The 13,543-nt window shown below is 35.8% G+C and overlaps 1 protein-coding gene across 4 annotated transcripts in view; it reads right to left on the reverse strand.

Annotated features, from left to right (window-relative positions):
• The window catches only part of LOC125154203 (phospholipid-transporting ATPase ABCA3-like), a 304,058-nt gene that overhangs the window by 61,886 nt on the left and 228,629 nt on the right, over window positions 1–13,543 (reverse strand). For all 4 annotated transcript variants that reach the window (XM_047838052.1, XM_047838050.1, XM_047838051.1 and 1 more), the window contains one exon: window positions 3,163–3,313. In XM_047838052.1, the coding sequence (XP_047694008.1) occupies window positions 3,163–3,313 (151 nt within the window). The remainder of the gene's footprint in view (window positions 1–3,162; window positions 3,314–13,543) is intronic.

Below are 13,543 nucleotides of genomic sequence, written 5' to 3' on the forward strand. Positions count from 1 at the left end.
GGAGATAAATGGCCTTGTGTTTGAATCCAATTGTATCACCATTTCTTTTTGACTTAATCTCTCTTGATTTACTATTAACTTAATCTTATTATTTGGTATAATCTTTCTAAATGTGAGACATCATATCTCTTATAAAAAGGTAAAATTAAGTACATTTGATTTTCTTCCCTTATTTGTTGCAAAGTTATTCCATCTGAACTAACATTTATTCCTCTGCAGTCACTTCATAGTGGTGTGCCTCATAAGCACTTTATCCTAGCTTGGAGACTTGAAGTTACTTACAGCTGTGAGAAGCACAATGAAAATTTCTCCCTCTTTGTTTGTTCTTATATTTTAAGTTGAAAGATCATTTACTTTGATCAAAAGATTGAATCAAAACAGGAGTTAAAATTTTTTCTTTCCTTGACCCCAGCACTGAAGCTTCTTTTCCTTCTTGATGATATTTTAGACTTTTCTTTTTCTCATTTCCATATCCTAACCTCAAAATCTTATGCCTTTAGGACAAGTTGAAGCCAGACTAGAGGAAGGTTTCAGAACACTTCAAAAGAAGCCTTGCCGAAGCATAACAATTATCTGGAGCTTTCATGTGCACATTTAATTTCCCTTCTATTTTTCCTGGTTAACTTGCTGGACCTTATCGCAAATACTAGCTCTTCTTCTGCTCTACCAAATAGATTCTTGTAACCCTCATATACCTTTCCAACTTTTCTGCTTAGGAGCCAGACTTGCTCAAGACACCCTAAATTAACATGAAATGAACTACTTTTTAAATTACCGTTGAATAACAGATTGGGGTGATAAAATTCCTCATGATATTCTGTAACAACTCTATTATTCTTGTTTATTGAATTTTAGCTGTCAGTCTATTTTCTCTATCTTTGGGATCTGTGGTAAAAATTTCATTTTTGAAGCTTCCAAACAATCTTGAGGTTATGTTACGGAAACTTGCTTTTCTATGTATCTTCCATTATTGGCCTGTGTCTAAAAATACCAGATCCTTCCTTCTTTCCTACCATGAAATTTACCATGATGTTGTACATTTTCCGTGAAATATCTGACTCTTTTTTCCTTCAACCAACATTTTCTTGATTATCAGAATTAGAAATAGAGAGTTAGTTTTTTTTTTATTTCCTCCACTTTTCTAAGACATATTTGTTGGCGACAATCCTCAGAGACCCATCAGGAAATCTGCTTTGAGGTAAATGAAATATTTGTTGCATGACTATCCTTGATTACTCTCTTTATTATGTTGTCCTGCTTAATTAAACCTTATATCAGGAATAACACACTTCCTCCTTTTAACTTGTAGGAGTTTCACAAAATTATACTTGTTTCTTTTTCTTCCTATTATCACCTGCTGGTTTCCCTTTATATTTATAGCCTCTTCAAAAAATTAAAAAAAAATGTTTATTTATTTTTGAGACAGAAAAAAAGAGTAAGAGCAGGACAGTCTCTAACTCATGAACTTTAAGCCTGTAAATATTCCCTGATACGTAGCACTATTATGAGACCCATCTTATGTCTCTGTGCCTTCGGAAGGCTGCATATCACTCCACTGCTACATTCTGAACTTAAGCTTCATTCCAACAAGTCTCAGCACTGTTTTACAGCAAGTTACAACACTGTTGCAAAGTTTCAAGAGTACTTTCCTTATGAGATACATTCAATGAATCAGAATACAAGTATATGCTGTTAACATTCTTTTTCTCTTCCTTATTGTTTATTCAGATTTGTGAATAAATCCGTATTAGAACAATATCTTGCAAACAGTTAGTGCTCAATTATTATTAGCTATGAAAATCTTAGCTGGAATGAAAGATCACTAAGAATTGTAACCATCATTTCTTTTTTTTTTCATATTATACTCTGAAAAAATAGATCCATAGGTATTTTTGTCTTAAAATTGTTTTTCCTATTTCATACTTTAAAACATCTCCCTGTTAGAAAAACACATTCTTCCCTAATTTCATGGCTTTCAGTTTATTCTGTAGTGAGTCCATCATTCTAAATCTGAATTTATTGCCCAGCAATGTATAATTAGTTGTTCACCTTCTGGATCTTCTTTCTTTTTCTGTTCTTGAAGCCCAAATGATTAGTAAGAATATGTGATAAACATCCTTTGCTTCCAAATATGAAGGTATGATAAAATATGGAGAAGATATTATCAATATGAATATGAAGATATGATACAATAAATAAGAATACATTTTATAAATATGAAACAAATACACAGAAAATATCATCTCCTTCAGAATATTTTCATTTCCAGTTTTAGACATTTTTTGAGAATGCCATTTGTGTCCACATGAATAAAGACAGGCAGATAGTGTGATAAGTTTAAAGAAGTGGTTTACCTTTACGTCTCCTTCAAGAGAGACTGTGCATTTCACACGGATCACAAATGTCACAATGGGCCAAAGCACTCATCTGGCTCCCAACTTTACTGAATGAGTCAACCACCATGCATCTTTGAGGTTACATATCTAGAATTTTATTTCTAATTCTCCATGGTATTTCATTCTCTTATTCCAGAATATGAATAGAATTTTAGTTCCATTCTGGTGCCTGATCACACTATACCATTCTGCTGATTCTCAAGAACTTTCAGATTTACTAGAAAAGAGGGCATTAAAGTCCTTCATATTCTTCTTGAATATGACAACTGGCTTTACTTTAGGAAATACTACATCAACTACTTACTTGTATATTACAAGAAGATAAAAATATACTCTGAAAGTCTCTGATAAGTACGCTTAGTTTCCATTTCCCTTTATTAGGATGGTTGTCTTAGGTACAGTTATTATTCTTTGTGATTCCCTTTGATGAAAAACTTGCTTAGCTAGTGTAGTCAAACTGCCTATTTACTCGAAGTTCTTGTCACCTTGACTTCAAGAGCCACCACTAAATTTTTATCTCATTATATTTCCATTCACTTCACTCACCAGACAAGTTTTACTCTACCAATACCATCCATTATAACCAATTAAAACCAGGAATCTATAGCCAAAAGCAGAATCCTTCTTTTCAGTGCAAGTGATAGCAATGACTGGAGTTTTGGTTTGTTAAATAAACTCTATTTGCTATGCCTAAAGAAACCAGAAAGAGCAATAATAACATCCGGTTATCTAAACATCAATCATTTTACATTCTTTGGACTCATACCTGTGTGTATACTCTTTGGGTAGAAGAAAAGATATTTCATTATTAACATTCTTCTCCAAAGTGGCTTCTGGTATATGATACTGAATAAATTTTAAGATTTCTTCAACATTGCAGTGAGCCTCCTTCACCATGACCATGTGGTATCCCACACCTGAGAAAATCCATTTAGAAGAATGAATAAAACAATTTTGTATTTCCAATATTCTTGTGAGACCACACTTGGCTTTCCATGGTTTGGGTGAGGTAGAATATAAGGCATGCTAATCATATGATTACAAGTCTAAGAAATCTAGTAAATACTTCTTTTGTAATTTCATTAATTTTCTTAGGGACTGAGAGAACAGAGATAGGGAAAAATCTCTGTTACATAGTCTCTTATTCTACTGACACTAAAATCTGAGAAAACAAGGTTAATATTCATTAAACAGATATACATTTGGTGCTTATTATATGTAAGGGAGTAAATTAATCAGATACAAGTCCTTTCCTTCAGAGATCTGAGAAACCTTTCCAAAGTAGTCTCCACCTCCACTACCTGCACTGCCTAGGCCCTCAAAGGTGCGGCTGGGGGTTGGGGGAAGGGTAAGGCAGTAAAAACAAACAAACAAACAAACAAACAAATGAACAAAAACGCCTTCAGGGCTCTTCAGAACTTTGTGAAAACATTGCAGTGGTACTCTGATAGCTCAGGACAGGACAAAAAAGCTAAGAAAAATACTTCTGAGGTACATCAGTCCTTTATTACAATGGGCCTTTAAAGGGTAGGAAGAGGGCAGCAGCATAGAGAGAAAACCTTTGAGGTAAAGAAAATAGTTTAGAAATGGAAAGCAAAGAGCATTTGTCAGATCTAAAAGCTGGGAACTGAATTATAGCTTCAAGAGATCCCCATGATCTCATTCATATACAGATCCCATCCTCTGCTAAGAGCAAAATCCTGATCCTATTACTAACACACTTGAAGACAGTGATAAAGAAAATCTAAATAAAGGTGTAATACATCCCAATATTTGCTCAAATACAGGTTATATTAACTCAGTCTTCCATAACAGTGGCCTAAGAGACCAGGGTATACCATTTACTGAGGATAATTATCAATTACTTTAGTCTCCACTATTATTTTATTCACAAATTGAATTATAAAAATGAAAAAAACATGCAAGGAAACTAGAAAATATAACACTAAATGGGATGGAAAAAATCAAGAGAAGCAGACACAGAAATGTTTTCCAATAAGAAAAAATGTATATCCAGAATATGGCTCTATTAAATGGGGATCTATATAACTTACCTGACAGAGAATTTAAAATAACATAATAAAGATGCTCACCAAGGTCAGGATACCAATGCATGAACAAAGTGAGAATTTCAACAAAGAAACAGAAAGCTTAAGCAGTACCGAAAAGAGGCTCCAAGGAGGAGCCAAGATGGCGAAACAGCATGGAAGTTTTTTGTGTGTCTCACATCCATGAAATACAGCCAAACCAATACTAAACCATCCTACACACCTAGGAAACTTATTGGAGGATTAGCACAACAGTCTGCACAACCTGAACTACAGAATTCATCAGGTACATGGCACAGAGAGGTGAATTTGGGGAGCAAGAAGCTGCTGAGGGTAGGGAACTGCTTTTGTGGGCAGAGAGAGGACAGAGACTGGGGAGGGGGGCAGAATATGGGAAAAGTACCCCTCCCCAAAAGCAGCTGGAGAGAAAGTGGAAAATTGGAAACAGCCACAGGGACTAAACTAAAAAGGAGAAAGGAGAAAGGAGAAGGTTTAAATTCCATTAGCACTGTAAACAAAGGGAGTGCAAAGGCTGCAACTCCTCAGCTCGATACCTGGTGGTGCTCTGGTGGGAAGGGCGAATCCCCAGGAAGAGAGTGGGGTCCAGGAAGTTCTCGAGCCACACAGGGAAAAGTGGTTCCACTGCTGGAAGGACATTTGGTAGAGACTGTTGAAGCCACCTGGTCCCAGCAGATCCCAGAAAACAGTCACATTCACTGGTGCTGGAACAAGGTCATTAAGTGTGAAGCCTGGTGCCAGATGTGTGTTTTGATTTTCCATAATCCCTGAAATGCTGCTGCTACACTATCTCGCAAACTTTTTCTGGGGTGGGCTGGCACCTGGCCACAGTCTTGGGACACCAGCAGCAGCAGGGTCCAGCAAGTGTTCCTAGGTGCAGCCGACATTTGGCCATTGCTCATTCGGCCACTGCTCGGTGAGACCCTCCTGCAGAGGGGCGGAACAGGTCAAAGCTGCAGTCCTTCAGAAGTAAGGGGCCGGGGAAAACAGCTGCATCTGAGACAAAACTCAGGAGAGAGGTACTGCCTGGGGCCTGGTCACAGAGAGTGAAAAAGCAGGGAGTGGATGAAAGCTGAAGATAGAGGATGGGTGCATCATTGCTGATCTGGGAAAACAGACTGGGTAGCTGGGTGGCGCCATTTTCACCACTCCTAGGCATGTGCATACGCACCTATGAGCACTGCAACAATCCACCCCAGTAGGCTTGCAGTGCCTTCTAGTGGAGAGCGGAGCTGTTACACTGAGCCCGGGCCAACTTTGCTCTTCAAGAACACAAGTCTATCCACCAGGTTAGTTTATGGACTATAAAGCGCTACAGAGACTGATTTCTAGGGGAAAACAAAGTAATTTCAGCCCTACTTCAATCTGTTAGCAGGTTCATCTATTCAATTTTCTTTCTTTCTTTTTTTCTTTTTCTCTTTTGCACTTCTTTTTCTTGAATACAGAAAGAGAAAAAATTCATTTTTATTTTTAATTTTTATTGAAAATATTTTTAATTTTTATTAAAAATATTTTTCTTAAATTTTTATTACTATATTTTTTACTTTTCTGTAAATTTTTTCAAATTCTATTTTACCCCCATCATCTCATTTTAGTCTACTTCAGTGTATTTTTTTCAAATTCTCAAATTATTTCCTTTTTTTTCTGCTCTGACCTTTTTTCTCTAATCTGTCAAACCACTTTCAACATCCAGACCAAAACACACCAAGGATCTAGCATCATCTATTTTATTTTTGTGTGTGTGTGTGTTTAATTTTTAATTTTAATATTTTTTTATTTCAATTTTTTATTTTCAATTTTTCTACCTCATTAATTCCTTTTCTCCCTTCAAAATGACAAAACAAAGGAATTCACCCCAAAAGAAAGAGCACAAAGAAACGACAGCCAGGGATTTAACCAACACAGACATAAGCAAGATGTGTGAACCAGGATTTAGAATCACGGTAATAAGAATACTAGCTGGAGTCAAAAATAGATTAGAATCCCTTTCTGCAGAGATAAAAGAAGTAAAAAATATCCAGAATGAAATTAAAAATGCTATAACTGAGCGGCAGCCATGGATGGATGCAGCGGCAGCAAGGATGGATGAGGCAGAACAGAGAATAAGTGATATAGAGGACAAACTTATAGAGAATAATGAAACAGAAAAAAAAGAGGGAGATTAAGGCAAAAGAGCATGATTTAAGAATTAGAGAAATCAGTGACTCATTAAAAAGGAACAAAATCAGAATCATAGGGGGTCCCAGAAGAGGAGAGAGAAATAGGGGTAGAAGGGTTATGTAAGCAAATCATAGCAGAAAACTTTCCTAACCTGGGGAAAGACACAGACATCAAAATCCAGGAATCACAGAGAACCCCCATTAGATTCAACAAAAATCAACCATCAACAAGGCATATCATAGTCAAATTCACAAAATACTCAGGCAAGGAGAGAATCGTGAAAGCAGCAAGGGAAAAAAAGTCCCTAACCTACAAGGGAAGACAGATCAGGTTTGTGGCAGACCTATCCACAGAAACTTGGCAGGCCAGAAAGGAGTGGCAGGATATATTCAATGTGCTGAAACAGAAAAATATGCAGCCAAGAATTCTTTATCCAACAAGGCTGTCATTCAAAATAGAAGGAGAGAGAGAAAAAGTTTCTCAGACAAACAAAAACTAAAGGAGTTTGTGACCACTAAACCAGCCCTGCAAGAAATTTTAAGGGGGACTCTCTGAGGGGAGAAAAGATGAAAATATACATATAAAAATAAATAAATACCAAAAGCAACAAAGATTAGAAAGGACCAGAAAACACCACCAGAAACTCCAACTCTACAAGCATCATAATGGCAATAAATTCATATCTTTCATTACTCACTCTAAATGTCAGTGGACTCAAGGCTCCAATCAAAAGACACAGAATAACAGAATGGATAAGAAAACAAGATCCATCTATATGCTGTTTACAAGAGACCCACTTTAGACCTAAAGACACCTTCAGATTGAAAATAAGGGGATGGAGAACCATCTATCATGCTAATGGTCAACAAAAGAAAGCTGGAGTAGCCATACATATATCAAACAATCTAGACTTTAAAATAAAGACTGTATCAAGACAAGCAGAAGGGCATTATATCATAATCATGGGGTCTATCCACCAAGAAGACCTAACAATTGCAAACATTTATGCGCAAAATGTGACAGTACCCAAATATATAAATCAATTAATCACAAACATAAAGAAACTCATCAATAGTAATACCATAATAGTAGGAGACTTCAACACCCCACTCTGAGCAATGGACAGATCATCTAATAAAAAAATCAACAAGGAAACAATGGCTTTGAATGAAACACTGACCAGATGAACTTAACAGATATATTCAGAACATTTCATCTTGAAGCAGCAGAATATACATTCTTCTCCAGTGCACATGGAATGTTCTCCAGAATAGACCATATACTGGGACAAAAATCAGCCCTAAGTAAGTACAAAAAGATCGAGATCATACCATGCATATTTTCAGATCACAATGCTATGAAACTCAAAATCAACCACAAGAAAAAGTTTGGAAAGGTAACAAATACTTGGAGACTGAAGAACACCTACTAAAGAATGAATGGGCTAACCAAGCTGTTAAAGAGCAAATTAAAAAGTATATAGAAGTCAATGAAAATGATAACACCACAACCCAAAACCTCTGGGATGCAGCAAAGGGGGTCGTAAGAGGAAAGTATACAGCAATCCAGGCCTTTCTAAAGAAGAAAGGGGATCTCAGATACACAACCTAACATTACACCATAAGGATCTGGAAAAAGAACAGCAAATAAAACCCCAAACCAGCAGAAGACAGGAAATAATAAAGATTAGAGCATAAATTAATGCTATCAAAACTAAAAACACAGTAGAACATATCAATGAAACCAGAACCTGGTTCTTTGAAAGAATTAACAAAATTGATAAACCAGTAGCCTGTTTGATCAAAAGAAAAAGGAAAGGCTCCAAATAAATAAAATCAAGAATGAAAGAGGAGAGATCACAACCAACACAACAGAAATAAAAACAATAATAAGAGAATATTATGAGCAATTATATGCCAACAAAATGGGCAATCTGGAAGAAATGGACAAATTCCTAGAAACATATACACTACCAAAGTGAAACAGGAAGAAATAGAAAATTTGAACAGACCCATAACCAGTAAGGAAATCGAATTAGTAATAAAAAAATCTGCCAAAAAATGAGTCCAGGGCCAGATGGCTTTCCAACGGAATTCTACCAAACATTTAAGGAAGAGTTAACACCTATTCTCTTGAAGCTGTTCCAAAAAATAGAACGGAAGGAAAACTTCCAAACTCTTTCTATGAAGGCAGCATTACCCTGATTCCAAAACCAGACAGAGACCCCCACTAAAAAGGAGAACTGTAGACAAGCTTCCCCGATGAACATGGACACAAAAATCCTCAACAAGACATTAGCCAACCAGATCCAACAATACATTAAAAAAATTATTCACCACGACCAAGTGGGATTTATAACTGGGATGTAGGGCTGGCTCAATATCCACAAAACAATTAACGTGATTGATCACATCAATAAAAGAAAGGACAAGAACCATATGATCCCCTCAATAGATGCAGAGAAAGCATTTGACAAAATACAGCATCCTTTCCTGATAAAAGTCCTCAAGAAAGTAGGGATAAAAGGGGCATACCTTAAGATCATAAAAGCTATATATGAATGACCCAATGCTAATATCATCCTCAATGGGGAAAAACTGAGAGCTTCCCCCTAAGGTCAGGAACAAGACAGGAATGTCCACTCTCATCACTGTTATTCAACATAGTATTGGAAGTCTTAGCCTCTGCAATGAGACAACACAAAGAAATAAAAGGCATCCAAATCGGCCAGGAGGAGATCAAACTTTCACTCTTCGCAGATGACATGATACTCTCTATGGAAAACCCAAAAGATTCCACCAAAAAACTGCTAGAAATGATCCATGAATTCAGCAAGGTTGCAGGATATCAACACACAGAAATTGATTGCATTCTTATACACCAACAATGAAGCGACAGAGATATCAAGGAATCGATCCCATTCACAGTTGTGCAAAAAACCATAAAATACTTAGGAATAAATCTAACCAAAGAGGTGAAAAAAACTATACAGTGAAAACTATAGAAAGCTTATGAAAGAAATTGAAGAAGACACAAAAAAATGGAAAAATATTCCATGTTTCTGGATAGGAAGAACAAATATTGCTAAAATGTCAATACTACCCAAAGCAATCTACATATTCAATGTAATCCCTATCAAAGTAACACCAGCATTCTTCACAGAGATAGAACAAATAATCCTAAAATTTATTTGTAACCAGAAAAGACCCTGAATAGTCAAAGTGATCTTGAAAAAGAAAACCAAAGCAGGAGGCATCACAATCCCAGACTTCAAGGTATACTACAAAGCTGTAATCATCAAGACAGTAAGGTACTGGCACAAAACAGACACTCATATAAATGGAACAGAATAGGGAACCCAGAAATGGACCCAAAAATGTATGGCTAACTAATCTTTGATGAAGCAGGAAAGAATATCCAATGGAATAAAGATAGTGTCTTCAGCAAGTGGTGCTGGGAAAACTGGACAGTGACATGCAGAAGAATGAACCTGGACCACTTTCTTACACAAGACACAAAAATAAACTCAACATGCATGAAAGACCTAAATGTAAGACAGGAAGCCATCAAAATCCTCGAGGAAAAATCAGGCAAAAACCTCTTTGATCTTGGCCACAGCAACTTCTTACTTAACACGTCTCCAGAGGCAAGGGAAACAAAAGCAAAAATGAACTACTGGGACCTCATCAAAATAAAATATTCTGCACAGCAAAGGAAACAATCAGCAAAACTAAAAGGCAACTGACAGAATGGGAGAAGATATTTGCAAGTGACCTATCAGATAAAGGGTTAGTATCCAAAATCTACAAAGAACTTATCAAACACAACACCCAAAAAACAAATAATCCAGTGACGAAATGGGCAAAAGACATGAATAGACACTTCTCCAAAAAGACATCCAGATGGCCAACCAACACATGAAAAAATGCTCAACATCACTCATCATCAGGGAAATATAAATCAAAACCACCATGAGATACCACCTCAGACCTGTCAGAATCGCTAACGTTAACAATTCAGGCAACAAGAGATGTTGGTGAGGATGCAGAGAAAGAGGATCTCTTTTGCATTGTTGGTGGGAATGCAAGCTGGTGCAGCCACTCTGGAAAACAGTATGGAGGTTCCTCAAAAACTAAAAATAGAACTACCCTACAACCCAGCAATTACACTACTAGGCATTTATCCACGGGAGAGAGGTGTGCTGTGTCGAAGGGACACATGCACCCCCATGCTTATGGTAGCACTATCAACAATAACCAAAGTATGGAAAGAACCCAAATGTCCATCATGGATGAATGCATAAAGATAAATGGTGTGTGTGTGTGTGTGTGTGTGTGTGTGTGTGTGTGTGTGTATATATATATATATATATATATATAATCCATATATATATCCATATAATGGATAGAGATGAATGGTACACACACACACACACACACACACACACACACACACACATAATGGAGTATTACTTGGCAATCAAAAAGAATGAAATCTTGCCAATTGCAACTATGTGGATGGAACTAGAGGGTATTATGCTAAGCAAAATTAGTCAGAGAAAGACAAATATCATATGGCTTCACTCATATGAGATCTTTAAGACAAAGAACAGATGAACATAAGGGAAGGGAAGCAAAAACAATATATAAACAGGGAGGGGGACAAAACATAAGAGACTTTTAAATATGAAGAACAAACAGAGGGCTACTGGAGGGGTTGTGGGAGGGGGGGATTGGCTAAATGGGTAAGGGGCATTAAGGAATCTACTCTTGAAATCACTGTTTCACTATATGCAAACTAATTTGGATGTAAATTAAAAAAAAAAAAGAAGTACGAAAAAGAAGTTGCAGAGCTGAAGAATACAGTAACTAAATTGAAAAATTCATTATACAGGTTCAAAAGTGGACTACATAAAGTGGACAAAAGGATGGCTGATCTCAAAGTCAAGTCATTAATTGTTCAAGTGAATTAATTAGTCAAGTGAATAATTTCACTCAGAGGAACAAAAGAAAACAAAAAAGAATGAAAAAGAGTAAATAAAGCCCAAGAGACTTATGGAATATCACTAAGTAGAGCAATAAATGCAATATAAGAGTCCCATATGGGGAGAAAGTGGGGGGAGTTAGAAAGTTTATTCAAAGAAATAATGGCTGAAAACTTCCGAACCAAGGAAAAGAAATGGACATTCCGGGTCACAAATGCAAAAGATCTATACTAGATGAATCCAAAGATATCTACAATAAAACACATTATAATCCAATAGTAAAAAGTCAAAGACAAAGAGAGGGTTTTGAAAAGCAAGTTGTCACATACAAGGGAACACACATGAGACTATTAGCTGATTTTTCAGCAGAAACCTGAAAAGATGGCTAGAAGGGAATGATGAGATATATTCAAAGTACTCAAAGAAAAAATTACCAAGAATACTATACATGGCAAAGTGTCTTTCAAAAATTAAGGAGCAAGATTTTACTAGACAAACGAAAGCTAAGAGAGTTTACTACCACTATATCGGCATTATAAGAAATGCTAAAGGTAGTTATTCAAATTGAAAAGAAAGGATGATTTAAAGAAAAGGAAAGAAAGGATGGTAAACAGTAATACAAAGTCATATGAAAGTATAAATCACACAGGTAGTGTTAAATATACAGACAAATACAGAATAATTTATATTGTAATGGTGGTGGGTAAATTACTTAAAGAAACTTGTTTTTAATCTTTCTTTATTTTGAGAGAGAGACAGAGTGTGAGCAGGGGTGGAGCTGACGGGAGGGAGACACAATCAGAAGCAGGCTCCAGGCACTGAGCTATCAGCATAGAGCCCAACGCGGGGCTCAAACTCACGAATTGTGAGATGATGACCTGAGCCGAAGTTGGATGCTTAACTGACTGACCCACCCAGGCACCCCTAAATTACTTTTAATTCTACTATAAAAGTTAAAAGATAAAAGCATTAAACACTATAACTAAAAAGTGTTATATTTTTACTAAAAAGTATAACTAAATAATAAGATACACAATATACAACACAAATAGATATAAACCTGATATCAATAACTAAAGTTTTATGAGGGGAGTAAAAAAAAACAGTTTTTTATATGCAATGGATGTTAAGTTGTTATCAGCTTATAATATACTGTTATATTTTATGTACATCCCATAATAACCACAAAGAAAATATGCCTAGAAATTACACAAAAGAAAAAGAAAGAAATCAAAACATATCAATACAAAAATTAGTAAAAAGGAAATGAAGACAGCAAGAGATGAAAAGAAGGACATAAGAACTTCAAGGCAAATGGGACGTGATTAGCCATAGTACTTCCTTATCAAAATCTGTGTTAAATAAAAACTGATTAAACTCTCCAATCAAAATACAGAGTAACTGAATACATAAAAAAAAAGATCCACTCCTACAAGAGAACACTGAGTTAAAAGCCTCTTGACATAGGTCTTGGCAATGATTTTTTTTGGATATGAAGTCAAAAGCACAGGAAACAAAATAAAAGAGTAGTTTGACTACACCAAACTAAAAACATTCTGAGAAGCAAAGGAAACAATCAACAAAATGGAAAGGCTACATACAGAATAAAGGAAAATGTTTGCAAACCAAAAATTTCTAGAAGAAAATACAGGCAGTAATCTGACATTGACTGTAGAAACATTTTTCTAGACAGGTCTCTGACAAGGAAAACAAAAGCAAAATTAAATTATTGAGATTACACCCAAACAAGCTTTTGCACAGGGAAGGAAACCATCAACAAAACAAAAACACAGCACATTGATTGGGAGAAGTTATTTGCAAATGATAACCAATAAGGGGTTAATATCCATGATATATACATATGTATATATATGTATATATACATATGTATATATATAGTTTTTATATATATAAATTATGCAACTCAACTCCAAAAA

Source organism: Prionailurus viverrinus, chromosome E3 (genome assembly GCF_022837055.1).
Source record: "Prionailurus viverrinus isolate Anna chromosome E3, UM_Priviv_1.0, whole genome shotgun sequence".
Taxonomy (NCBI): Eukaryota; Metazoa; Chordata; class Mammalia; order Carnivora; family Felidae; genus Prionailurus; species Prionailurus viverrinus.